The sequence below is a fragment of the Cydia fagiglandana genome, chromosome Z, assembly GCF_963556715.1.
Source record: "Cydia fagiglandana chromosome Z, ilCydFagi1.1, whole genome shotgun sequence".
Taxonomy (NCBI): Eukaryota; Metazoa; Arthropoda; class Insecta; order Lepidoptera; family Tortricidae; genus Cydia; species Cydia fagiglandana.
In genome coordinates, this window is record NC_085959.1 from 41,659,473 (window position 1) to 41,686,487 (window position 27,015).

The following is a 27,015-nucleotide window of genomic DNA, read 5'->3' on the forward strand; positions in this document are numbered from 1 at the left end:
TTTAGTACGGTACCGCTTTGAAATTATAATTTTGGTTATCAATTCAGTTGTGATTTAACACCAACAACAACATTTAATATCAAAATTCAACCCCCCAGATGTCTCCTTCGCCCTGCACGTCCAACCCTTGCGGCGCCGGCGGCGAATGCATCGAAGACGGCCCTGTGGACTTCCACTGCAAGTGCCGCCGCGGCTGGGCGCCGCCGCTCTGCGCCACCCCGCTACCGGCCAGCTGTGACGTCACGTGTCCGCCGCGCTCGCACTGCAAGGAGACCGGTGCGTACACCCGGGTACCCGGGTACCCGGACTGTCATATGACACCTAAAACCATGGGCATAGAAAACTTTTTCAAGAGCTCTTCTTTCTTTAGAGCACTCGCTCAGCTCGCTCTAAATCTTGTTAAATATATGTAAGTGTTTGATTCGCTCCCTTATTTCTGATGGTGACTTACTAAACACGACTGAATGTTGGTAATTATTTTATGCATAACAATATTCATATGTGTGACATAATTAAGAAGGTTGGTAAGACGGCTTTTTATTTTGTATTCATAAATACCTAGTTCTCGCACGAGACCCGAGGAACAGTTACGACCCACAAGTACTCCCCATGTCCCTAACCCCGATATTATACTACTCTCGTTCACCAACCATAGTGTTATCATAGCGTAACGCAGTTAGAGTTCGTCCAAATTAAGTTTGCAATAACTTTGAACAGAACAAAGTGAGGGAGAGTCACTATAACGTCATATTCTCATAGAAAATGAACCTTAATGATGACATTGCCACACTTCGTCATTGCAAATGTCATGCAGTGTTAGCTTAGTCGGGCTCTACTACTGTGATGTAAATACGGCGCGCGCCGCATTCAATGTGAACACCGGTGATGGTTTTGATACTTTTAGTTATAGTACTTTATTGTTTCACAGGTGTGCCAACGATGGTAACCGGTGTAATGATACAGAAACAAGTGATGTGCGTTTGCGATTTAGGATTCTACGGTAAGTTGGAGTTTGTAATATCCTCGTAAGACCCAGGCCAATGATGCGCTGTTGAATTTGAAACTTTCTTTTATTATAAAGAGTTCAAAACTCAAATTGAGTTTGTACTTGAACAAGTACACCGGGACTCACAAGGCTTAGGGTCGGTTGCACTTAACTGTTCGTATCGTTAAAGAGTTCGCTAAATTTGTATGTATGGAAAGTTTCATAGTGCCGCGCCGGCTGACGTTGATCAGTCTGTCAAATGTGGTTGGTGCAACTGGCCCTTAGTGAACAACTTCCTCAGGTGGAACCCGAAAGGGACCTATTCCATTAACATGATAAGGCTATAACCGAAGTGAAGATAATACACGCTGGTGAGGCTTTTTTTACAAAGTGAGAAGACTACCTATATTTTAAGTGTGTTAAAAAATAAATACCTAAATCAAGTACTTTGTCCAGGCGCCCCAGGGTTGTCACCGAACTGCACAACTCTGGAACTCGCCTGCGAGTCAGGGGTGTGCCAAAACGGCGCTACCTGCAGCCTAGGCACCGACCATTTCAACTGCACGTGCGCCCCTGGATACAAAGGTATGTAAACAAAAAAAAATTTTTTTATTTCCTCGGCCCTCGGATTCAGTGGCTGAAATTCAGCTACAGTAACGACCGAATAATATATCATCATTATGCTGCCTAACAAAGAAGAACTGCCTTGCGAGGCAGATAGGTCTTAGTTCTCGATCCGAGGCAAACTTTACACATGGCATTGAACCTACGAGAGTAGCTACAATGCCTCTTGTCTTTAAAACCAGGCTGCTTCGCGCGGCAAATTCCTCGCCTCATCTTGTGTGTACTCGCTTAACTGTGTATTTGTCTATACATTCGTACTCGTTTGTAATGTTTATGTTATTGTTCGTGTGCCGTGCCGACGCAGGGGCCTATTGCGAGCTGGCCGCTGCGAAGGCCCTCTCGGACCTGAAGGCGGCCCCGGAGCGGTGCTCGGCCCAACCCTGCGCCCACGCAGACGCGTGCCAGGACACGGTGAGAACCTTACATCTCAGTTAGCATGTTCGTTTATTTAACACTCTCAGCGCCACGGGGGCCGACGGCTGCCTACCTGGCCTGCCGGTAAACTTACTAAATATCCATAGCGATCTACTGGACTCGAATATTTTGGGGTGGCTGGCAACCAGAACACAGAAATTTCTATGGCACTGAGCGTTTTAAACGTTAGATTAAGTTTGTTTTGTGTATTACGAATTGTGTGTCATGCTTTTGAGCGCTTGACTCCTGATAATTTTCAAGTCTATGTAGCCCTTGTGTTTTGTAAACATGACACTTTGTTTTCATGTCCAGCCGATGGGCTTCCGCTGCTCGTGCGTGCAGGGCTGGTCGGGCGTGCGCTGCGACGTGCCCGACACGTGCGCGCCGCCGTGCCAGAACGGAGGCGTCTGCGAGGAGGGGGCGTGCACGTGCCGCGCGGGGTACGAGGGCGCGGCGTGCGAGCTGGCCGACTGCAGGCCGGCGGGCTGTCCGCACCAACAGGTATTAGTTACCCAATTTAACAGTAGATGGCGCTGTGCAGTAGCACAGCCCAGTACCCAGTAGGGTACTGTTCGATACGTGCTCCCCTCCGTGCACGTGTCTGAGCACGACCTTGGAGAGGGAGATTGGCAGGATCGCCATGTAAAGGAGTTATGTAAAGGGTTGGAGAGAGTTTAAAGCGATTACGTATATAAGCAGGTATCGTAAATATGTATGATAGCAATTTTGGTGCAGCAGCATAATATAGTTTACTATTAATATTAATTAGGTAAATTTAGTGATAAGTCTATTATAATTAGTTTTAAGTACATATATTTGTAACCCATAACTTGCATGTTTGGTTTAACTGTCAATGTAAAGTTGGTTAAATAAAATAAAATAAATAAAATAAGTTTAGTTAAAGGATTCGCTAAAAACAATTTGTAAATAAATCATAATTATGGTAAACCAGAACTTTGGGAGTATTGTCAAGAGGGCGCTCGTTTTGAATTTTATATAGCAACAATTTGTATAGTGGGGACAATGGATATTGGCATATGATTTTTGTTTTATTCCGACAACTTTAATTAGTGCGAATCGGGCTTATTTTTCCTCACGATAATTAGCAAAGTGGCTATAGTTGCTTTTCGCGGGTCACTAATATTATTGTCATCGAGCCATTTGACAATTGTTCCCTTCTTCCATTGAGTGTTAGGTGCTTTATTGACCTGAAAAGAAAGATATCTTGCGTTGTCCATGACAACACAGGAATTTTTGTCGAGATTGGGAATAAGTTTTTCTGTGACCCACTTTTTAAAATGATCTTTATTCAAGAACTCGTGGTAGTCACTTTTTTTTTCTTTGTCATTATATGATGGCAGTGCGTTTCGAACAAAAGCAATCCGTGATACCGATGCATGCGATACACCTAATACACAAATCAAATTATTACAAGACATCAACCAAATCGTGACGACCTGACTATAGTGACATTTGTCCATAAGTTTGAAACTTACCCGTCAATTCAGATGCTAATTTCGTTATGTTTTCTAATGGAAGAAATTCCTCTCCCGCACGTTTTTTTTTCCAATTAATAACTATATACACTATTTACAACTTTTTTCTCTGTAAAATCTAAAACTTTCGGCATGATTATTGCAGTCTAATAATAATTCACACGAAACTAGACAAAGCAATGTTTACATTGTCAATATTGACAACTATCATAGAGGGTAGATGTTGTCTATTATTAAAATTGTTGCCATTGCTAGAAATTAGTACCAACAAATTTCCGTAACATGGCGCACCCTCAATAGATCCTGGTTCACCTATACGTGCAAGCTAATAATTTATTTACGATTACTTAATTTTTAAGAAAAATGTTCTCAATACTGAAGCAAGTCTGTTTTGTTCCCACGACAGGGAGTCTTTATACAGGTATGACTTATTGGTAGGCTAATGTATGTGCAGCTATAACTGTAATGTTGTTAATATTATTTTTGATGTATAATTTAGGCTGTAGCTTTTTGTTTAACTCAGCGCATCCAATAAATAGATCAATTCGCTATAACTCTTGAGCCATTTTATATGTCGCTTTTAATGCCCCCATCTTGTGAGGGTACTTCTCGGGCATCTTGCGAGTTAACATCTGTTAAAATTGGATATCGTTTTGTTTGACAATCGTCCGACGATTTACCCATGCCACTGATATAACTATCGATAAGTTATACTCATACATAAGGAGCATTAAAAAATACTTCGATATTTATTTGATTACCTACGAATGGTATAAATCATTTATTTACATACAATATATATACAGTGGTACAACTAAACGAAATTAATAACTAGCTTATATCTAAAATAGGCCCCTGAGGCATTGTACCAAGGATGCTGGCGGCATTTCCCCGCTGTATCGCAATACTGATACGTTGTGCGAGGTAGCCGCCAGCTCTTCGGTCACCAGTTAATTAATATCTCTTGCGTGTACGGGACCTCGTTACCACGTACACGTCTCTCGCTTGTCTAAGCCTGACTAAAGAGCATTTAATACAATAGTCACAAGTTAAGTGCTTCATTTTTGGAGCACGTATAACCTATCTATAGTTATAATATCATTGCCCACCGCCCAATATTTATTCCTTCGCTTTCATTCAATAGCTTTGTACAATTTAGATTTCATCAACTCCTAATAGTCATGCATGATTGTCTGTTTCTCTCTGTGCCGAGGTTGAGACTTGATAGTGCTATTTTGAAGTATCATCCTCCGACCCTTTAAATGCCAACAGTCTTCAAGGCATCGTTTATTACTGTTACAGCGGAAGCCTATTGGCTTTCTTGGCCCTTGTCTTTTCAAAGGAATGTTATTCTTGGCCTATACCAATGACTATTTTTCTTAAATTAGCCAACTTTGCTGTCCCACTGCTGGGTAAAGGCCTGCCCTCTTAGGGTTATTCTTTCATAATCTCATTGTATTATTTTTTCATAGGAATGCGTAGAACAAAACGGCACATGGCGATGTATCACACCAGTGGATGAATCAGCGTGCACCCCTCACCCGTGCAACAACGGTACCTGCGTGCCATTGGACGGCGGCGGCTTCGTGTGTCAGTGCGGCGCCGGCACCAATGGTGAGTGCTGCATCACACCAGGGGACCAATCAGCGTGCACCCCTCACCCGTGCAACAACGGTACCTGCGTGCCATTGGACGGCGGCGGCTTCGTGTGTCAGTGCGGCGCCGGCACCAATGGTGAGTGCTGCATCACACCAGGGGACCAATCAGCGTGCACCCCTCACCCGTGCAACAAGGGTACCTGCGTGCCATTGGACGGCGGCGGCTTCGTGTGTCAGTGCGGCGCCGGCACCAATGGTGAGTGCTGCATCACACCAGGGGACCAATCAGCGTGCACCCCTCACCCGTGCAACAACGGTACCTGCGTGCCATTGGACGGCGGCGGCTTCGTGTGTCAGTGCGGCGCCGGCACCAATGGTGAGTGCTGCATCACACCAGGGGACCAATCAGCGTGCACCCCTCACCCGTGCAACAACGGTACCTGCGTGCCATTGGACGGAGGCGGTTTGGTGTGTCAGTGCGGCGCTGGCACCAATGGTGAGTGCTGCATCACACCAGAGGACCAATCAGCCTGCACCCCTCACCCGTGCAACAACGGTACCTGCGTGCCATTGGACGGCGGCGGTTTCGTGTGTCAGTGCGGCGCCGGCACCAATGGTGAGTGCTGCATCACACCAGGGGACCAATCAGCGTGCACCCCTCACCCGTGCAGCAACGGTACCTGCATGCCATTGGACGGCGGCGGTTTCGTGTGTCAGTGCGGCGCTGGCACCAATGGTGAGTGCTGCATCACACCAGGGGACCAATCAGCGTGCACCCCTCACCCGTGCAACAACGGTACCTGCGTGCCATTGCACGGCGGCGGTTTCGTGTGTCAGTGCGGCGCCGGCACCAATAGTGAGTGCTGCATCACACCAGGGGACCAATCAGCGTGCACCCCTCACCCGTGCAACAACGGTACTTGCGTGCCATTGGACGGCGGCGGCTTCGTGTTTCAGTGCGGCGCCGGCACCAATGGTGAGTGCTGCATCACACCAGAGGACCAATCAGCGTGCACCCCTCACCCGTGCAACAACAGTACTGATAGAAACTGAAATAAGCAAATTGGACATCCATAGAAAGGCAATGATGGTTGATTATAAAAATTGGCATGACCTTGTGTGCAACTAGCAATACCAGCATAACTATTTACATATGCATTTATATGAACTCGTGATCTGTAAAGTGGGGTAAATTAGAAATGTAAACAATACAATTTGCGAAGGTGCTATTGATCATTTTATACATGACGCCAACTCACGCGGTTTCTTATTACTATCTTACGAGTAAGAGGAAAGTGGACGACCGCGCGAAATACGCCTTTTCAAATAAACGTAGTCGTAATTTTCATTTCTGGATATTAACATTAATTAAATTATCTTACAAAAATCATCAAAATGGTTCCTTTAATCTTTGCCCTTTTGTATGCGTTTACCCGCCGTGACCATATCAGGTGCGTCACTAGTGATGCGACCAAACCGGTTGCCAGCAACCGATCCAGTCAGCTGATTCATAATCGATATTTAATCGATTCGCGCGTACCGCTCCGCTCGTGACACACCGTGGCTATTGTTTTCTTTTCAATTTACTCGCGCGTATAGTACTAGTACGACGTACACTTGTGCAAACCAGCTGTTTAAAATGTGACTAATTCTGAGGTTGTAATATACATTATAACAATTGAGTGATAAAATTTTGTGCTTTATATGTTGTGTTAAATTATTGAAATGGTCAGTTTTAAGGTTGTGGTATTATTTTTATTTTATTTTAAAGGTAACTATACATTTAATTTAAAAAATAAATATATTTATTATAAAATAATAGGGATTTTGACTGTAAATATTTAAAATAATTTATTTCACTCCAATCAATCAATTAATCAATCAATCAATATTTTTTATTGCGAGAACGAGAAGAGATAGTTGAATTATGTACATTAGGTGATAACATTTTTAAACGCGTCTTATGTTCTACCAGAGAAGGCATGCAATAATATTTGCATTCCATGCGTTTTGCATTTACGCATTCCATGCATGAATTAACCGCCATCATGCAAATGCATGCATGAAATAAGCACGAATTTTGGAAACAAATTTTGTTTCATAAATCGAAAAAGTATAGAACTATAAACAATAGTTAACTTGGCCGTGACGTCATTTGCTAGTGTTTCATACAAATTCCAAAGTGGCAAATAGTTTTACAGTTCATAAAAAGATACTGATTTGACTAATAGTCAAATACCATTGTTGTAATCTTATTTGGTAAAAGTTAGGTTCTCTCTGTTGTTTGACCAACATTAAGAAGAAAAGCATGTTTTTGTTACGTGATAGCGTAATCATGAATGGGGTAACGAGCTATTGTTTTTATATCTGAATGATGAAAGGAGAGTTTATATTAATCAAAGTAAAACATAAATTTTACATTTTTATTTTGCTTTTTATTTTTTGTTTTGTAGTAGGTATTGTTAGTGTATTTATATTAATAACTCAACACTAATAAAGGGGGCCACAGATTACCAGTTCGCTTGACGATATTAGCCTGTCAGTTGTTCGGAACTGTCACCTTTTGCGTATAACGTCGGCACAACATGTTTTTCTCCTACACTCTCCTTTGTATTTCGACACCTCAGCACTCACTCCTTTCTTTCTCATATTCTCATCCACTTTCTTACGTTTTTCAAGCCATAAATCCTATAACCTATTAAATATTTTGTTATTTTTTAATGACAATGATAAGACCATAAACCTTTCAAACTGGCACTGATTACGTTATAAATACATCAGCAATCAACAGCGGAGATCGCGTTTTTCAGTAATTTCTATCGACACGACATCCTGTAGAAATATTGTCAATAATAAAGTTGATTGACACATAGTCGTTACATTGAACAGAACAATTGACAACTACGGCATTGAATTAGACGTCTCAATCAGTGTTAGGTAATATACAGATATTTGTGAGAGACGACACACCGCTTGCGTGACGTGTGTGTGTATGTGTGCGGCTCAAACATTTAGCGCGCGTGCACGTCTACGCAAACGCAGCCGGTGTGTTCTGGCCCTAATACATGTGCTTTTTGTTCGGCAGGCAAGTTCTGCGATGTCGACATCGACGAATGCGCCGTCAAACCGAAGATATGCAACAACGGAGTGTGCGTCAACTCGCCTGGTTCCTACCAGTGCTATTGCAGGCCAGGTGAGCTCATAAATTCGGAGTCGACACAAAAAAATATATAAAATAAAAACAGTAGTGTGATTTGTAAACATTTGCAACGTGCAACAGAATCAATGCAGTAGCGGTACAAACGCGTGACCATCGCGATGTTTTATCGCTCTGTCGCCGCGTCAGTGTAGCTTCGTTAGTGTCGCCGGAGCCGCTTTTCTCGGAAGTCTACCTTAAATTGCAATTGTATCGATGCTTTATCGCGGCTGTATCAATACTGAATCGCAGCAATATTCCAGCTGTATCGTGACTGTAGCGATGCTGTATCACCATACATAGGCCTTTCAGTCTATCGCAGACTATACAAACAGTGTCAGGCAGGGCGACAACTTTTTTCATGGCTGTATAAGCCAATACGGGAGCGACAACCACGACCGCAAAACTGGCAGGTGTAGTGTGCCCGTGGCGAACAGATGTCGGGCTGATGACGCTTGGCTCGCTTACTTGCGAGTGTCTTAAACCAAGCGTCATCGTGGATTTTACGACCATCGAACACCAGTTTGCGCCACTTATCTCTGTCCTCGGCAAGATCCTCCCATTTATGAACCGGGATGTTGAAGGAGTTCATGTCTCGCTTGACGCAGTCCTTATGCCGTAGCATCGGCCGACCGACACTTCTCTTGGCATCAGCTATGGCGCCAAGCAAAACACGCCGCGGCAAACGAGAAGGTTGCATTCGATGCACATGCCCCAGCCAGCGTAAGCGTCTCTGCTTCAGCAGCGCAAAGAGGCTGGGCAGCTGAGCAATCTCAAGAACCCTCTCGTTTGTGACCCTGTCACAAACCACCACCTGTATACTCACTGTGTATCACCATAGTAATATAATAATAATATATACCAATTTAGAAATGAATATACAGGGCGTCCCACGGCTATGCCACATGGAGGGAAAGTACCCTAAATATTGTAGATGGAACATTTTACTGAAAGAAGACATTATTTTAATTTAAAAAACAATTTAAACTGCATTCATAGATTTTTAAATAATTACATGGTTGAACCGGGAATCGAACCCGCCGCACGAGAAAAAAAATCACCCTGTAGCTTTATCATACCGATCGAAAGGCTTGATCATAAGGATTATTTTTTGCTAAAGAACATAGTGTCAGAAACAAAAGGAAGACCATGAATTTTAACATTTGATGTGAAATTTAGCGAAATAATCAAAAGAGTGCGGCTTTGTATTCAACAGAATGAGACTACATTTTGAGCATTTGATAAATTAAATTGATTAATTTTGAATTAAAGATGTTAAAATTCATGGGCTTCCTTTTATTTCCGACACTATGTTATTTAGCAAAAAATAATCCTTATGATCAAGCCTTTCGATCGGTATGATAAAGCTACAGGGTAATTTTTTTTCTCGTGCGGCGGGGTTCGATTCCCGGTACAACCATGTAATTATTTAAAAATCTATGAATGCAGTTTAAATTGTTTTTTAAATTAAAATAATGTCTTCTTTCAGTAAAATGTTCCATCTACAATATTTAGGGTACTTTCCCTCCATGTGGCATAGCCGTGGGACGCCCTGTATAGTGTAAAACTTAAAGAGGCACAATAAAAATGTTACATATCGTCCACAGGGTACACTGGTGAAAGCTGCGAGCAAGATATAAATGAGTGCCTCTCCGCGCCGTGCAAAAACGGAGGCGTGTGTCACGATCTGGAGAACAACTTCGAGTGCACGTGCAAGGAGGGGTACAAAGGTAACCACTTCGAATAATCCTTACACTTTAGCCGAGTTTTACGAACAGTGTGTTGCACATACCAGTCGTGTATAATAACCAAATACGTGCTAACATCACGTGATATTACGAAATCAATCGTAAATACGCGATACAAATACCTAATTAATTACAGAGGAAAAATTACAATACCTTGAACGATAACTCCAATTGTCTCTTAAGCTTTTTTATATAGGTAATAATACGAACGAACATTAAATATAATATCGCCCACATCATTCATTTGTAAACCTTAATGCCAAGACATAAGGCCCACCAATGATCACTCGAGAATTGCTGTTAAAGGCGTCGATGGTTCAATTTGGCATGCAACTATTCGATCGTTGATTGCTGCGGGTGCCATTTAAGTAGATATGTATCGGTAATTTTCTTGGAAAATATTTTTATTGCGTTATAGGTAGTTATGATGGCGCCAGACTATCATTGTATTGCAAATTGGTATCATAATTAATGACTGGTAATAATGTAAACTGAGTATAACAACTATGATTGTATAAACAAAACTTCTAAAATTAATCCATGAAGGTCGCTATCGTCCGTAATTTTTCAGATTCATATTTTTTTGTATGCGCTAAATTTTCTTATTTTTTTACGTGCAGGCAAAGATTGCTCGATAGATATCAACGAGTGCGACTCTTCGCCTTGCGCAGAAGGCTCCACTTGCGTAGATGGCGTGGCGAGCTACTCCTGCGTGTGCCAGGACGGCCTTACCGGACCTACTTGCGACGTTAACATTGATGATTGTGAAGTAAGTATTGCTCATACACCGACTACTCTGGCGTCGGCTGTTAACATATATGCATAATTATAAAGTTAGTCGTTCCCTTGCACAGATGATATGGCAACTAGCTTTGACATGTGAAGTAAGTATAGACTTTTCCTTCTTGCTCGCCTTTGCTCTTTCAAATGTACCAGCAACACTCCTAACTGTACATTGGACCTTATTACAAAAGGCATAAGGTCGACCGATGTACAGTTAATGGTGTTGGCGATGGTATATATGTTGTTACCTATCCTTGTTTCGTATAATAAATAGTGTTTATTACTTATGACTTCGGTCTAGTTGTTATTGATTAATAAGTATATTTAATTTTATGTACTATTATTTTATTTTAGAAATTTTTAATAGATTTTTTTACAGTTACATAATGTTCTTAAACCTTGTCATTCTTTGTAACCATACTTCTTTCTTTAGAGTAACACGCTCTGAGTCCCTTTCAATATAACGAAAATTCTAAGAGAAGAAGCTATAAGACATCCCTCTTTCCAGTCCCAACCGTGTCAACACGGCGGCCGCTGCATCGACGGGCTAAACACATACACCTGCGACTGCAGTAACACGGGCTACGCCGGCGTGCACTGCGCGGTGAACATCGACGAGTGCGCCTCGCAGCCCTGCGAGAACGGCGCCACCTGCCGCGACCTCGTCTCGGACTACCGCTGCGAGTGCCACCAGGGGTACACCGGTGCGTACACGGGTTACATGTCAACATCGACCATTTTTCTACCGTACCATCTCCTCCTCCTTCCTCGCGTTATCCCGGTATTTCGCCACGGCTCATGAGAGCCTGGGGTCCTCTTGACAACTAATCCCATGATTTGACGTAGGCACTAGTTTTTACAAAAGCGACTGCCATCTGACCTTCCAATCCAGAGGGTAAACTAGGCTAGAGGTAGGTTTTTCTACCGTACCATGTATTCAAAAAATGTTACTAATATTATTTATATTGTTATTGCAGGCAAAAACTGTGACGTCGACATCCAAGAATGCGCAAGCAATCCGTGCAAGTACGACGGCATATGCGTGGAGCACAGCAACACCAGCCTGTACCAGCCGGCGGACGGGCCCCCGGTGCAACTAGGCCCGCAGCCGCATATGGTGCTCCCGGATGTGTTCTACAGGCCATTCTCCCCTGAAAACGCCCACGGGTGAGTAGAGCACACGTGTACTCAGATACACGGGTGTCGAAATGATATGTGTACCGGTAATACCAGTCTTTATCAACCAGTAGACTTCTCTCCTGAAAAAGCTCATGAGAGCATATGTAAATATCAGGGTACACGGGTGTCATCAAATTTAGTAGTAGTCTAGGAAAAGCTCAATTTTGCGCTGCATTTCTGCCATCAACTAACCTTATTCTAATAAAACATGGTCTTCTCTTCCCAGAGTGACACAAGCCTACGTCACAATAACATTGCCACTTTGTATAGCGCTATTGCATACTATTATATAGCGCTGTCGCATGATGACGTAGGCTTGTGTCAGTCACGTGGTCGGAAGAGAGTACCAGGCGGATATGCTCCGCCGGGTTATTATACCATGCAACTAACCGTAAACGTTACGTTCCAGGTACGAATGCATATGCGTGTTCGGCACGACGGGGTCCCGGTGCGAGGTGAACATCGACGAGTGCGCGGCGAGCCCGTGCCGGCACGGCAAGTGCGTGGATGGCGTGGGCGGGTACTCGTGCGAGTGCCTGCCCGGCTACGAGGGCGACCACTGCGAGATCGACATCAACGAGTGCAACATGTGAGACCCCACACTCTCTATTACTACTATCGCCTATAAAAGAATTAATTTATTTATTGAAACTTTATTGCACAAAAGAAAACTTATCGTACAAAAAGCGGACTTAACGCCAAAAGCATTCTCTACCAGTCAACCTTAACGCAAAGCAGGGAGATTGTAGGCGGTGCTACTAATCAGTAAAACTAATCTAAAATATTATATTCGTATTTTGTGTTAATAATATCAATCGATCCTATTATTTGTGAACAGTAAATGTTTCTAAGAGACCATTTGCATTAAAGCAATACTAAAGTGTACGTTCTCAAAGTTAACGTATTATCTGGCAGATACGACCCTTGCGGCATCCACGGGCGCTGCTACGACGGCCGGGCGACCTACTACTGCGCCTGCGACCCCGGCTGGGGCGGGCGCAACTGCTCCGTCGTTCTAGAAGGTGAGAGTGAGAGAGATAACGTATCATCTGGCAGCTACGACCCTTGCGGCATCCACGGGCGCTGCTACGACGGCCGGGCGACCTACTACTGCGCCTGCGACCCCGGCTGGGGCGGGCGCAACTGCTCCGTCGTTCTAGAAGGTGAGAGTGAGAGAGATAACGTATCATCTGGCAGCTACGACCCTTGCGGCATCCACGGGCGCTGCTACGACGGCCGGGCGACCTACTACTGCGCCTGCGACCCCGGCTGGGGCGGGCGCAACTGCTCCGTCGTTCTAGAAGGTGAGAGTGAGAGAGATAACGTATCATCTGGCAGCTACGACCCTTGCGGCATCCACGGGCGCTGCTACGACGGCCGGGCGACCTACTACTGCGCCTGCGACCCCGGCTGGGGCGGGCGCAACTGCTCCGTCGTTCTAGAAGGTGAGAGTGAGAGAGATAACGTATCATCTGGCAGCTACGACCCTTGCGGCATCCACGGGCGCTGCTACGACGGCCGGGCGACCTACTACTGCGCCTGCGACCCCGGCTGGGGCGGGCGCAACTGCTCCGTCGTTCTAGAAGGTGAGAGTGAGAGAGAACATAAAAGCACAAAAGTATATTTAGTTTTACAGAATTCTGTCAATGTTAGACAACGAAGGACTACGAAACATGTTGTCCTTCACTGCTGCGCATAGTCATAGGGATGAGTAACTAGCATGTTCATCTACAAAGTTAGATAATATCTACATATTTCTTTTATTCATAAACTTTCGATATCTACACACACGTTTTGTGCGCGAGAAAAAAAGCGTCGCGTATTCGATTCACAATGTATATATTATTATATTCCTCTAATGTACTATCTGTTTCCGCGCAGGATGCCGCCAGCAACCGTGCCGTAACAACGGCACCTGCCTGCCGTGGCTGCGACACGAGACTGAACATCGGTTCAACTGCAGCTGCACCCCGGGCCACCACGGACGCACGTGCGAGAAGGTACTGTGGCGCTGTACCTAACTGTACAAGCCGGAGATCGCGGGTTCGATCCTGTCGACAGCCTGCAACGGCACAAGCTTGCTATGGCTGTTGTTTAAGGAGAGACAGATCGAAAGAGAGGAACGATAGATATACTTAAGTAGCGGTGTGATTACCTGTATTCTGACATCCAGTAGGATTGGGTCTCTGACGCCGTACTCTGCGCCGCGTTCTATCGATCGAAAGACATAATTTATTTGAAATTATGACTGAAAAGCGAGGCGGAGACTAGCAAAGACTTGCATGCAATTTATCTTACATTGCCGACTACTAAGGTAAACTGCATTCAAAAGTTCGATCAGATACCGCAATGTAATGAAAATTGCATGCATCTTCTTGCTAGTCTAAACCTCGATTAACATAATTTCTGTACGCAGCGTCCGCAATGAACCGGAGTTTAACATTTATTATTATTTAAATTAAAAAATAACGCGATCCACATCAATACGACAGATATTCCCAAATATTTCAGAATATTTCAGCTCCTGCTAATTGCTCCAATCAGATTGGTATAATAAGTTTGTATTAAACCCCCCTTTTTTTAGATCACAACAATGTCCCTGGAGAAGCGCAGCTACGCCGAGATCAACACGACCCGCGAGGAGGGCTACGACATCTCGTTCCGGTTCAAGACCACCCTGGGCAACGGGCTGCTGGCCATGGGCCGCGGCCTCACCTACTTCTTCCTGGAGCTCTCCAACGGCAGGCTCAACCTGCACTCCTCGCTGCTCAACAAGTGGGAGGGGGTCTTTATTGGCTCCAATCTCAACGACAGCAACTGGCAGAAGGTTGGTGTTTACGCATATCTGGTCCATATTATTTTTCTAGATCATAGTGTAGTCCTTAGAAAAGATATACAGAAATAAACACACCTGAGTAACCTTCAAGACCTTTTTAAAGAAACTGTTTCTTGATCAGTTCAAGACCACTTTAGGCAACGGCCTCCTTGCCACTTCAAGACCACTTTAGCAGACGGTCTCAAAATTGTACAAGTAGTCAATTTATCCATCCAGAAAGTGTTCTCAATTTCTCATATTCTATTCAATCCATATATATTCGAGACATTAATCCGAAGTCAACCTGTTAAGCCGTTAATCCAGTGTCAAATTGTGTACGGTAACCATGGTAACTCCAGGTTTAACCGGTTAACTCTGGGTTAGTGGGATGGTGGAAGTGGCCCTTATTAAGTTTAAATTCTTCTAAACCCTATCCCTTACAGGTGTTCGTCACAATAAACTCGTCGCACCTGGTGCTCGCCGCCAACGAGGAGCAGACCATCTACCCCATCAGCCAGAACGAGGCCTACAACTCCTCGGTGACGTCCTTCCCGACCACCCGGCTCGGCACCGCCGGCTCCTCGTACGCCACCGTCACGCACGGACCGAACTTCTTCGTGGGCTGCTTCCAGGACGTGGTCGTCAACAACCAGTGGGTGAGTCGCTATAACACAAGGAATAAAATTAAAATTTATATATGAAAATTATGTCATCTACAACGTTAGCTATTCTCGCGGCGTAGGGGGGCTGATAGTCTTCTTTATTTACTAGAAAAAAGAAAAACTCGGCCTAAGCCCTCCTACAATAACACATACAACGCATCTGGGCAGCTTTACTGTGTTTTGTGTTGTCGCACTTTCAAAACCAAAATTTGAATTTGCGAGCCACGCGCCCTTGCACGTATAGTTAAGACCCTTAATTTGTCAGGATGTCGCCGTCGACGGATAAGTCTGGGAGGACATCAATTATTTACTAGACTTCTAACTTTTTTCTCTCACCCAGGTGCTCCCAGAGGACTCGAACGCCACCGTCCCGGACCCGGAGCTGGACGAGCCGGACACGGTGGTGCGCGCGCAGCTGCACGGCGTGCTGGCATCTTGCCCGCGCAGGGAGCAGTGCTCGCCCAACCCGTGCCGCTCGGGCGCCTGCGAGGACGCCTGGAGCTCCTTCGTGTGCACGTGCCCGAGGCCGCACCTCGGCGACACGTGCCAGTACAGTGAGTGTGTCCGACTCGTAAGCTTAGAACGCACTGCGATTGATTTCTTGCGGTTTCAGAACCGCATAAAGTGTAACGTGCGGCATGCCTCATAAAGCGCACGCACTTGCAAGACTGATATTGCAATAAAATAATCACAGTGCTTTCTTGCATGCAATATTCAATACATTGTTAACTACAGAGTACAATGAATTCAGTCGAACGAACAAATACCGCAATGTAACGAAATGTTGCCTTATCCTTCCGTTCAGCTTTAAGACCCCAAGACTCTTATTTGTGTGCCAAATGGCAAAACATAGTGAAACATAAATTATTGTATAACATCTTTATTTGACCTATGTTTACAAATAAATAAATTTTGTTTTGTTTTGTTTTACAACACTCTAGTGTACTTACCTGGCTACATAAAAAAAACTAAAGCGATTCTTTTTTTTTCAGACTACACCGCCGCAACCTTCGGCCAAGAGTCCGCGACGCCGCATTCAGTGGTGACAGTGGCGGTGCGCGAGAGCGCCCGCCGGGCGGTCCACGCCGCGCTCGACATATCCATGTTCATACGGACCCGCAAGCCCACCGGACAGATATTCTACCTGGGCTCCATGCCGAGGTATGTTAAACCTTCATAAGAACATTTGTTTCAAAGTGATAGGGTTCAATATTGCATAATTTCTGACACCCTCGAGCCCGTTATAGGGTTACATTACTCTGTCTATTCAGTGACAGTGGCGGTTCGTGCCGCACACGCTGGCCTCGAGATATCCATGTTCATATGACCTGGGAGCGAGATGTCGCATCCCAGCGTCTCACGAGCAGCTTTCCTCCGCCCCTTAGGATGCTATTCCATGGAGATAGAGACGCAATGACACTGGACCAAGAAATTGTACAGGCGAAATACCACCCCACCTTTACCCTTCAAAACAATTTTTGGTATAGGTTATGTCATTAGAAAATCCACAAAACTGAATGGAAGATATTCAATTCACTCCAATTATCGAGCAACTTTGTCATATCTAATGATCATAATATTCATAATAATGACAAAGGTACGGCCAGACGGAGGAGACGCTGGTCGGCGCGTCGCTGAAGGGCGGCGAGCTGCTGGTGCACCTGCGGTTCAACCAGACCCCCGAGGACTACACGGTGGGCGGCACCAGGCTCGACAACGGGAACCTGCACCTGATACAGGTATGTGGCACACTCGCCAGCTGGTCGGCGCGGCGCTGCAGGGCGGCGAGCTGCTGGTGCACCTGCGGTTCAACCAGACCCCCGAGGACAACACGGTGGGCGGCACCAGGCTCGACAACGGGAACCTGCACCTGATACAGGTATGTGGCACACTCGCCAGCTGGTCGGCGCGGCGCTGCAGGGCGGCGAGCTGCTGGTGCACCTGCGGTTCAACCAGACCCCCGAGGACAACACGGTGGGCGGCACCAGGCTCGACAACGGGAACCTGCACCTGATACAGGTATGTGGCACACTCGCCAGCTGGTCGGCGCGGCGCTGCAGGGCGGCGAGCTGCTGGTGCACCTGCGGTTCAACCAGACCCCCGAGGACAACACGGTGGGCGGCACCAGGCTCGACAACGGGAACCTGCACCTGATACAGGTATGTGGCACACTCGCCAGCTGGTCGGCGCGGCGCTGCAGGGCGGCGAGCTGCTGGTGCACCTGCGGTTCAACCAGACCCCCGAGGACAACACGGTGGGCGGCACCAGGCTCGACAACGGGAACCTGCACCTGATACAGGTATGTGGCACACTCGCCAGCTGGTCGGCGCGGCGCTGCAGGGCGGCGAGCTGCTGGTGCACCTGCGGTTCAACCAGACCCCCGAGGACAACACGGTGGGCGGCACCAGGCTCGACAACGGGAACCTGCACCTGATACAGGTATGTGGCACACTCGCCAGCTGGTCGGCGCGGCGCTGCAGGGCGGCGAGCTGCTGGTGCACCTGCGGTTCAACCAGACCCCCGAGGACAACACGGTGGGCGGCACCAGGCTCGACAACGGGAACCTGCACCTGATACAGGTATGTGGCACACTCGCCAGCTGGTCGGCGCGGCGCTGCAGGGCGGCGAGCTGCTGGTGCACCTGCGGTTCAACCAGACCCCCGAGGACAACACGGTGGGCGGCACCAGGCTCGACAACGGGAACCTGCACCTGATACAGGTATGTGGCACACTCGCCAGCTGGTCGGCGCGGCGCTGCAGGGCGGCGAGCTGCTGGTGCACCTGCGGTTCAACCAGACCCCCGAGGACAACACGGTGGGCGGCACCAGGCTCGACAACGGGAACCTGCACCTGATACAGGTATGTGGCACACTCGCCAGCTGGTCGGCGCGGCGCTGCAGGGCGGCGAGCTGCTGGTGCACCTGCGGTTCAACCAGACCCCCGAGGACAACACGGTGGGCGGCACCAGGCTCGACAACGGGAACCTGCACCTGATACAGGTATGTGGCACACTCGTTATATTTAAACTGCAACCAACCAATGCATTTAAACCAAACTGCAACAATCAATTTAAATCAACGCATGATGCGGTGAAAAGGTGGACTTTCGCTGGACGACATTTTCATACCTATTATGTATACGCTACAGGAGCAGTCTGCATGATGAGTCATTCATTAGCGGTATCTCTTATTCTTATAAACAAATGGAATTTTAAAATAACAGGCCAGTTAATTAGAATAAAAATGTGTGTATATTTAAATTGTTATACTTCGCAGGTTGTGAGAAATTCAACGTTGGTGCAAGTGAAACTGAACGGGACGGAATACTTCAGGAAATCCATCTCGGCGGCGAAACAACTGGACGCTCAGGTAATAGTCGATGATTTACACTCTAGGAATTTTGATCTTGTATTGTCTCTCGGGTCATTAGGGTCAAGAAGTTTGCAGTTGGTGCCTCATATTTGACCGTGTATTGTACCCACAGGTGCTGTACCTAGGCGGGCCGCCGCCGCCGCCGCCCGAGGCGAGCACGCCCGCGCCCTCCTCCCCCGCGCCCACCCCCGGAGCCCCCGCCGACCCGCTCCCCGCGCCGGCCACCCCGCGGGTGCCCACCGACGCGGACTACTTTAAAGGTGTCATACAGGATGTCCAGGTCAGTTCAAATGTAATGAAAATTGTTGCCTATTTATTGAAAGTGAAAGTCTTTATTCTTCATTTTAGGCATATTACAATGCACTTAACTGTCTAAAACTACCACAGGTTCTAACCCAACACCACATCCTCGTGAAGATACTGTCGTAAGAAATTCCAGGGGACACATTAAAAAAAAGTGGAATAAGAATATTTTTAGTTACTCACTTAACACTAGAGGCACTTGGAGCTGTAGACCACGCGAATGCCCATTATTCTGCCACTACTAAAAAAAACGATATACCTGCATAATTTTCGAACCTGCTCATCGGGTTTCACGATAATCAGTTGAAAACTGCTACCTGTAAAGTAGAACTATCGGGGTTTGTCGATGAAATAAAACCGTGTGGTCTGAATAAGGGCTCATTTAGACGATGCGAGCTTCATTACACTGTGGGTTTCGTCGGTCGGTTGAATTGGGCGTAACCAACAGTCCGCAATGTAACTAAAATCGCATGCGAGTTCGCGCGCCGTCTAAATCAGCGCTAAACGAACCCCCCCAGATGTCGAACGGCGTGAACGTGACGATAAACCCCCTCCCCCCAGATTTCAAACGGCGTGAACGTGACGATAGTGGAGTTCTTCCCGCTGCGCGTGTCGGGGCTCCAGCTGCCGCTGTCGTTCGGCGACGTGACGCTGGACCCGGCCGGCGTGCTGCCCGGCGAGGTCTCCGACGACGCCTGCGCCTCCAGCCCCTGCCTGCACAACGCCACCTGCAGCGTCACCTGGAACGACTACACGTAAGACTGATGTATATATACCGCCCGGCCTCACGCATACATAGAATTTAGCTAACAGTCTTAAGCTTGTATTTCACTTTTTGTCTTTTTTTACTTTATGGTGCAATAAAAGTACTTACTTACTAGAAAGTATAACTATCACCTGTATGTGATACTTGTTGTACTCTTTCATTGTTCATTTATTTCAAAATGTAGTCACTTGTTTTTTTTTGCTAATTTGTGCAAATTTAGTTTCTCGGTGTATTGATGTCATACTGTAATGCCGTGCAAATAAATATATGTCAGTAAATAAGTAAAAGTGGCGGAATAAAGAGGAGGCCTAGCAATGGGACACAAAGTAGGCTAAAAAAACAACGGGTTGCACTCTGGGAGTGCCGGCAGAAGTGAAAACACAACAACATTGTAACTCAAGATATTAATAACAGCGCCATCTAGTGCAAAATGTCTGCAGCACTATGTATAATTGACCCCTAAGCACATCACTGTGAGTACTACAGTTATATTAATACCAGTTTGAGGGAAACTGACTAGATGGCATTTAAATAAAAAAAGAAAAAACACAATGACATTGTCCGTCACACGTGACGTCACGCAAGCGCCCTGCGCCGCCTAAAGGAAACAGCAGGCTCAGGCATACATTTTCGTCGCGCGGTAGAAAGAGAGGGTTACGCCTTACGTTGTATCGAGTTTAACATTTTTTCCCCCCTCAAAACGTGCACAGCGCCGCTAAAGAAGTTTTCACTTCATAAATAAAATAAATAAAAATAAAAAATAAAAATCATTTATTTCAGGTTACCAGGACCCATATTACATTCACAAAAAATAATTAAATTAAATTAAATTAAATACATTTACAAACTAAGTACGCTACAAACATTTACAAATAACAAACAACATACAATACAAATTACACATTATTAGCGACACTGGGTAAAAATCATCACTTTGTCTGGCCAGTAATGATTTCTACCCAGTGCTTTGTCATGGGGCAGTCCAAGCGCTCAGCGAACATGCTCAGGATGGTGTTGGAGCTGCCGCGCACTCTGTTCAGCAGAGACGCTACTCTCTTCCTTCTGACGGCGTGGAAGCCATCAGTGCGCGCCTCTGCGAACATACCTGACGCACTACAGCGTCGCGGCAGCTTCATCAGCATCCTGAATATGTTATTGTACTGTACCCTGAGCGCATTGTATGTGCGTTGTGTATGACTCACCCACAGGCTGCCAGTGTAGAAGGTTTGGCAATAAGCCCTAAATAATGTTATTTTTACTTCCTTCGTACACTGAGCGAACCTGCGAGCAATCATGTTACCTCGCACAGACAAGGCCCTCCTCTCCCTCTCTATATCCGCATCATCTCGCAAGTCCGGCGTGACCATGTGCCCCAGATATTTAAACTGGTCCGCTACTTTTAGTGGAACGCCACCCAACACTACCGGAGGTACAACTGTAGGGTTATATTTATTCGATTTGAATATCATAACTTCACTCTTTTTTGAGTTGTATCTCAGGCCATGTTGTTCGGCATAGTTCTCACATTTATTAACCAGTTGCCTAATTGCATTGATTGAGGGCCCCAGCAGCACCATGTCATCAGCATAGCTAATGTTATTGATGCTGACACCGTCAATATGACATCCTACATGCGTGCTGCTGAGCTCCTCGATCAACTGGTTTACATAAAGGTTGAACAGAATCGGCGACGACAACCCCCCTTGTCTGACACCACACCCAAGCCTATACTCATCGGACATGGTGTTCACCCATCTCACCTGGTTGACCTGGTTGCCATACCAATATTTTAAAAGGGTAATACATTCTACTGGCACGGTAGTACGGCTTAGCTTTTCCCACAGTAGGTGGTAAGCAACCAGGTCAAAAGCCTTGGACAAGTCCAAGAAGCAGGCGTAGACCGGTGTTTTTCTGTCCTTATAGTATCCGATAGTCCGCTTAAGACACACAATTGCCGTTTCCGTGGATAATCCAGCTCGAAAACCAAATTGTGCGTCATGCAGCTTGACGTGTTTTTTAAGCTGTTCATTAAGCAGGCTATCGAGTACCTTTGAGGTTACAGTAGCTAAAGATATAGGCCTATAGTTTGTGATGTCGGACACGTCGCCCGTTCTGTTCTTGATAATGGGCACAACCACCGTTCTCATTAGACGATCCGGCAGATACGCATGTTGCAGACATAACGTAAAGAACATAGCCAACACTCGAGGAAGATGAACTCCAGCATATTTGAGGTGTTCAATGCTGAGACCATCGTGCCCCGGAGACTTACCGCGCTGCATGGCCTTTATGGCTCCTGCCACATCTTTGGCAGAGAATTTAATGGTACTGTCTCCCACAATGGTCTCACCATCGAAAATCCCCGCCTCCTGGCCATTTGCAAGAGGTGACTTTACAGTGAACACCTCCCTGAAGTTGTTGGCTATGTCCCTGGAATCGACTACGCCTCCGATGCTCACAGGGACTCCGGGCACTACGTTGAGTTTCTTGGTATTCTTCCAGAAGCCTTTAAAGTCCTTCGCAGCATGGTTCATAGCGAGAATGTCCCTTTTTACCTGCTCTTGCCTGTCCTGACACCATTTAAGCTTGGACTTAAAGACCCGCCTACTCCGACACATGCCTTCGTAGACAGGTCCTGAGGACGGCCTCCCAGCCTCAACCCACCTTAAACACGTTTGCCGAGCCTCCCTGTGAGCACAAGATACGTGTCTACTCCACCCTGCAATATATCCTCTCTTTTTCTTACATTTCTTTTTCTTACTCGACTGTTCGGCTGCTTTTATTAATATATCAATTATTTCATTATACATTTTGTCCAAAACTAATCTATGTTCTAATGTACGACACGCCCTGTTCGCGCATAACGCCAACTCAGGGGGGAAATGCAACCCCTTTAGTTTCTCATGACAAAGTTTATGGTACATTTCAACCTGAGCATCTTGCCTCTCCCCCCAGATTACACCGCTATGTAGTGGCTCCTGCGTTATATTATTTTTAATATGCACATGACCCACATCACACTCAATGACTAGCGGCAGGTGGTCGGACCAGTACACGTCCTGCTTTACCCATACATTTAATACGGTGTCCCGAGCAGATCCCGTGACGATGCAATGATCCAACCACCTACTACAACCATGCGCTTCACTCACGAAAGTGTATGTACCTGACGACACGCCCAGCCTTTCTACGTCAATACAGTACCAGTTTTGATCAGCACAAAATTGAATTAACTCATTATAAAATAGTTCTTTCGGATGCGCGTTAAAGTCACCAAGCACATAAACACTTTCCGTATCTGCATTCTCTTCCATAATGGCATTTATTTCCCCTAAGCATTCCGTAAATATTGCTAAGTTCTCAATTAAATTGACAGGCATATAGACACAAAATATTAATATAGATTTATTATTCAATACTATTTTGATGGCCGACAGCCGTACATTATCACATTTGAGAACGGTGACGTCCGAGAACACACTCTTTCTCCATAGGATAGCGACACCCCCATGCGGTCGTCCCGTTAGTAGTTCTGCCTCGGTGTCTACGCCAGAGGTTCCCGTGAACGCAAAGTCACTGTGTACAGAACCAAGTAGTGGGAGGTCGTGTTGTAGCAACCAGGTCTCCTGCAATGCCACTATATCCGCCTCTGAACACAGAGATCTTACGCCCTCAATCGAACGTTTTAAAGATTTACAATTAAAGCTTACTAATTTACACAATAGCGAATCAGGAGTATGAGACATAGTTATTAGTAAGTATTATCTAAGGCAAAGTTTATGTAAAATTATTCTTCCTATTATTATTATCCTTCCTAAAATAAAATAGCGCAATGTAGTTAGATCTATCGATATAAATTTAATTTAGAAATATATAAAACACCAAATATAAAACACCAAATATACAGATAAGATTACAGATAATAGATTACCTCGTACATTCAATTGGGGCTCACTTTAACATCATTCGTGTCCCTAAAGTTCACGAAACGTCTGAAAACAATACCCGCCGGCCACAAAGAGCCGTCCATAAACATTTCGAGCTTACTATTTGAAACAAACATCTTGTATGATTGATATTCCCTCGGCTGTCGCATTCGTATTTTAATAAGCGTCACTTCCTCACTTGTTTTTTGAAGAATGTACTCCCTGATATCGACTTCCGATACGTCTTTGTGAACGTTTGAAATATACACAGCAGTTTTTCCCTCGGCCGCCTTAAATTTATTTTTGACGTCCAGTTTCGCACGTCCGAGCTCCCCAGTAAACCGGTTCCTTAATCGCCTACGCTGCACTAATTCCCACTTCTCATCTCTCTCCACTGATTTCCACTCATTTCCATTTTTCATTACATCGGAATAAGACTCCCGCTTCGATAAATGCACAGTTTTGTTTACATCCGTCGATACACATACCTCGTCGTTCAAATCAACATGTACTCGATTGTCCACAGGAATAGCACCCGTATCATTACTACGTTCAGTTGATAATCGCTTGCTAACATCTTCACGGGTGTTACTCTCCGATATTGCGATGCATTCATTTTCGGGCTCTGTGCGCAAGTGAGATAGCAATGATGAGTTATCCGCGAGCGACGGAGACGGCGCATGCTCCGTCCGCCATATGGACTGCGCTTGCGCCGGTGTCGCCGTCAACCGTTGAGACTCGAATGGTTGACGACTCATTGCTTGGTCGGTGTTATTATCAATAATTATAGGTTGGTTATAATTGTTAGATGTTAAAAACGCCATAGGACCACTATCAAGTAAACAAGCGCCCCTCTTTTTGTTCACGTTATTCTGACTTAAGCCTGACGATCCATATTTATTTTCATGGCACCTGTATCCCAGGTCCTCTAACTGTTTTGTTGTTGCATATGTACTCTTAATATTCTGTACCTCTGTCTTCAGCCATATAATATCTTTAAGCAATGCAGTCACATCGACATGATCGAATGATACAGGCGGCAACTTACTGAGATCCCGTGCAACAAAAATGGGTAATAATTCCGGGTCAACCTCCTTAAGAACGACGATAATGTCCTCTAAATCCCTGTTTATTTTACCGTCTCTTCTTCTCGATATCTTCTTCCTGCTCGTTTTAATTGTATCATAAAGCAGATTTTTTGCTAGCTCCACCTCCTCCGCTTTGAAAGCCGTTGAACATATTCGAATTAAGCTCTCATTGTCCATAACATCGTGTTTATTTTGAATGTATGAAAGCACTTCACTAATTACTATATTGCAGTTTGCACACTTAACAGTTCTCGACGTCAATGACATTTTACTCGTAATTCAATATCTGTCGCACGCACAAAAGAATAACGCATAACGAATAAATAAATAAGTAAAAATATATGTACATTTGTAATGGCCAGTTTGACTAGTTGCTAGTAATCATCTGGTTGTAGGTGCTCGTGCCCTCGGGGCTACAAGGGCAAGCAGTGCGCCGAGGTGGAGTTCTGCCAGCTGCAGGCCTGCCCCGTCAACTCGCACTGCCGGAACCTCGACGGGGGGTGAGTACTGTACCAGTTACCGCGCTAGCGGCTACAGCGCAATATCAACCTTCGTGCATTACGATAAGGTTCACGATGACGCGCCGCGCACGGTCATACCGCACCAATATTGTTTTCAGCTTTTACTCTAGGAAGGTAACCTTTGATAATGCTGGATAAATATTAGGGTAGAGTTAGACCAAGACAAGTCTGCAACGTAATAGTTAAAACTTTAGCTTATTGAACACATTGAACACAGACGGGTCTGTCGCGAATTTATTTTATTACCTTTTTTTTACCGACGGTTACGCGACGACTTTAGACCCTTTAATAAATGTGAGTTAATTACTTTGCAACGATTTTGATAGCCCATGCAAGTGTTATTTTAAACGTCCAACTTCTCTGACATTATTATGATGTATAAATGACACTTACACTGTAAATATGTTATTGTATGATTATTTATGTTGTGCTATATTTACAGGTACGAATGTATATCCAACGCGACGTTCGACGGCGTGAACACGACGCTGGGCTACCGTCTGCGGCGGCCGCGCTCGCTGGATGGCTACTCCGACGTCCAGCCGCCCACCTCCATCACCATCACATACAGGTATACCAACTATTCTGTACTAGCCTTCCCATCGACCTTTTATGGTCTTGAGCCAATCTCATCCACAAGTGGCCCCCAATCTTCCGAATGTTGTCCACCCAATGAGCGACACCCAACGTCCTGTAAAGGGGACGGCCTATTGGGAGGACGCTGTGGGCACTGATAAAACACCAGGATACTTCTTCTTGTATATATTTTCTCAGTAGTATTTTTACAATTAAACATCTATACTCGATAGCTGCCTCTAATCGAATACCAATTCCGCACCGCGTTCTGCTTGACAGCGGGCTGATATTCTAAATTTAAATATCGTGACTAACCAGTCACAGATTAAAAAAGGCTGTAAAGGTTGCAAACCTTTACAGTCCACACATACTAGTAGACATGAATTATCATGTCTACAAGTATGGCATTAGCCAAGAAGCCTACATACTTTCCACCGGAAGTATGTGGCTACTAATTAATGACAATAAAACCTGCTTTTTTTAAACAATCAGCAAATAGCTAAGTTAAAGAAATTATATGCGTAAAAAATTCCAGTACGGTACGTTGTGGTAACTGCGAGCTTGTATCCCCAGGACGAAACTCGGCGGCACCCTGTTCCGAGCGGAGAGCGTCGCCGGCCCGGACTCCTGGTTCACCGTCGGCGTGTACAAGGAGCAGGCCTCTCTGGAGTGGCGGCTCGGCGGGGCCTGGCCCGAGAAGAGGTCTCTACTAATCTCTTGTTTTTGAACTGAGCTCCTGAGGTTAAGTTAATAGAACCTAACAACACAATTATTATGTTTGCAACAGGTCCATACGGCGGTCACTTCAGACGCACTCGCAGTGGAGCGTCCTCAAGATTGCCGTAGCAAGAGACATGCTCACTGGTATGTACTTTAATCTTAATCTTTCCATGTAAAGTCCAATGTACATATGTATTTATTATATGCAGAGGTGCTAAGCTAACACGTGGGCCATACTGAAAGT

General features: G+C 45.5%; 1 protein-coding gene across 1 annotated transcript in view; it reads left to right on the forward strand.

The window, feature by feature from the left end:
- Positions 1–27,015, forward strand: part of LOC134678434 (protein crumbs) — a 104,358-nt gene that overhangs the window by 68,131 nt on the left and 9,212 nt on the right. The window contains exons 10-35 of the mRNA XM_063537010.1: positions 99–276; positions 929–1,000; positions 1,442–1,570; positions 1,914–2,020; positions 2,336–2,524; positions 4,992–5,493; positions 8,203–8,310; positions 9,921–10,043; positions 10,682–10,830; positions 11,353–11,548; positions 11,822–12,011; positions 12,433–12,612; positions 12,939–13,045; positions 13,905–14,023; positions 14,608–14,850; positions 15,282–15,494; positions 15,841–16,054; positions 16,493–16,661; positions 17,098–17,239; positions 18,776–18,868; positions 18,984–19,151; positions 19,736–19,929; positions 25,350–25,454; positions 25,918–26,046; positions 26,625–26,753; positions 26,839–26,915. Coding sequence (XP_063393080.1) covers positions 99–276; positions 929–1,000; positions 1,442–1,570; positions 1,914–2,020; positions 2,336–2,524; positions 4,992–5,493; positions 8,203–8,310; positions 9,921–10,043; positions 10,682–10,830; positions 11,353–11,548; positions 11,822–12,011; positions 12,433–12,612; positions 12,939–13,045; positions 13,905–14,023; positions 14,608–14,850; positions 15,282–15,494; positions 15,841–16,054; positions 16,493–16,661; positions 17,098–17,239; positions 18,776–18,868; positions 18,984–19,151; positions 19,736–19,929; positions 25,350–25,454; positions 25,918–26,046; positions 26,625–26,753; positions 26,839–26,915 — 4,225 coding nt within the window. The remainder of the gene's footprint in view (positions 1–98; positions 277–928; positions 1,001–1,441; positions 1,571–1,913; positions 2,021–2,335; positions 2,525–4,991; positions 5,494–8,202; positions 8,311–9,920; positions 10,044–10,681; positions 10,831–11,352; positions 11,549–11,821; positions 12,012–12,432; positions 12,613–12,938; positions 13,046–13,904; positions 14,024–14,607; positions 14,851–15,281; positions 15,495–15,840; positions 16,055–16,492; positions 16,662–17,097; positions 17,240–18,775; positions 18,869–18,983; positions 19,152–19,735; positions 19,930–25,349; positions 25,455–25,917; positions 26,047–26,624; positions 26,754–26,838; positions 26,916–27,015) is intronic.